This window comes from Thermobia domestica, chromosome 13 (assembly GCF_964235325.1).
Source record: "Thermobia domestica chromosome 13, izTheDome1.hap1.1, whole genome shotgun sequence".
Lineage (NCBI taxonomy): Eukaryota > Metazoa > Arthropoda > Insecta > Zygentoma > Lepismatidae > Thermobia > Thermobia domestica.
The window spans coordinates 110,471,162-110,472,535 of record NC_137466.1 but is presented as its reverse complement, the minus strand read 5'-3'; the positions used below and the strand labels follow the sequence as shown (position 1 = coordinate 110,472,535).

General features: G+C 43.7%; 1 protein-coding gene across 1 annotated transcript; it reads left to right on the top strand.

Moving 5' to 3' along the window:
- Window positions 1-420: 420 nt before the first annotated feature.
- Window positions 421-864, top strand: LOC145667717 (uncharacterized). Its single transcript, XM_081735174.1, has one exon. The coding sequence runs from the start codon at window positions 421-423 to the stop codon at window positions 862-864; it is 444 nt and encodes a 147-aa protein (XP_081591300.1).
- The last annotated feature ends 510 nt before the right edge of the window (window positions 865-1,374 follow it).

The following is a 1,374-nucleotide window of genomic DNA, read 5'->3' as shown; positions in this document are numbered from 1 at the left end:
ACGCTGCAAGAAAGAGGTGACACCCCAAATTTGACAGGTTTTCTTTTTGTTGCAGGTAGAACGAGATGGCGCTGACGAAGCAGGAAAGAATTGAGATCATCCTAATGTCTGGGGAAAGAAGCAGTCGTGTGATTGCCCAGGACTTCAGCATGCGCCACCCCGAAAGACCTGCAATAAGCCACAACACCGTTAGCTTCCTCTGGCAATATTGCCGACAGACCAAGGTCAGGTTCCCCACGAACCGCGACAGATGAGGAGACATCCACAATGGTGCTTACTGCGAGTGTGAAAAGTCCGAAGCGCAGCACAAGACAACTATCAGAGGGTGCTTGCATGATGAGGATTCTCCATACGAACAAGTGACATCTCTTCAAGCTGCAGCTTATCCACAACCTTTCAGAGGATGATCCAGACTGGCGCATGAAATTCGCTAATTGGGCTTTTTCACAATATGACCGAGATCCGCATTTCCAAGCCAGCGTTCTCTTCACAGACAAGGCAAACTTTTATTTGGATGGGGAAGTTAATCGCCAGAACATGCGATATTGGTCGGATGCAAACCCACATGCGATTAATCCCTGCAAGAGGGTTACCCCTGCTCATATCATGGTGTGCTGTGGCATATGGAATACTTCGATCATAGGACCTTTATTCATTCCTGGTACCCTAAATGGTGTCCGATATCTGGGCATGTTACAGGAGTTGGTGTTTCCGTTGCTTCTACGCCATGATGCCACCTTGCCGCGATATTTTCAGCAAAATGGTGCCCCACCCCACTATGCGCTGCCTGCGCGGGAATGCTTGGATCTTCATTTTCCTGGACGTTGGATCGGTCGCCGAAGTCCTGTGGAGTGGCCAGCCTAGTCGCCGAACCGCACTCCCTTGGATTTTTTTTTATGGGGACACTTAAAACACGTGGTGTATCAAGAGAAGATTCGGGATGTTGCACACCTACAGGGACGTATTCAGGACACCTGTAATAGCATCACCCCCGCTTGTAACATTCGGAGTAAACAAAAATATAGCGATCATCTCTATAGTCAATCTTACGCATCAAAAGATTTGAAACACCATAAAGTTTGTCACTTTTAAAAAATTATGCATGGAACCATACACATAATTAGGAATAATTTGCGTTAAAATCATTTTGATACTTTCACACTCGTTTACGTAGTAATGTAATGATTTATTACAATATTGTGCATTGAAGAAATTAACAAACGTCGTTACTCGTTTCTGGTAAAGATAGAATCCAATTGTATTACAAAATGATACGAAAAAAAAATAGCATAACGTGACACGTGATAAAGTAATGTTTTGTTAAAGTTTAATTTTCAGGTTATGACAAACAAGTTTCATCCTAATCCTAACTAT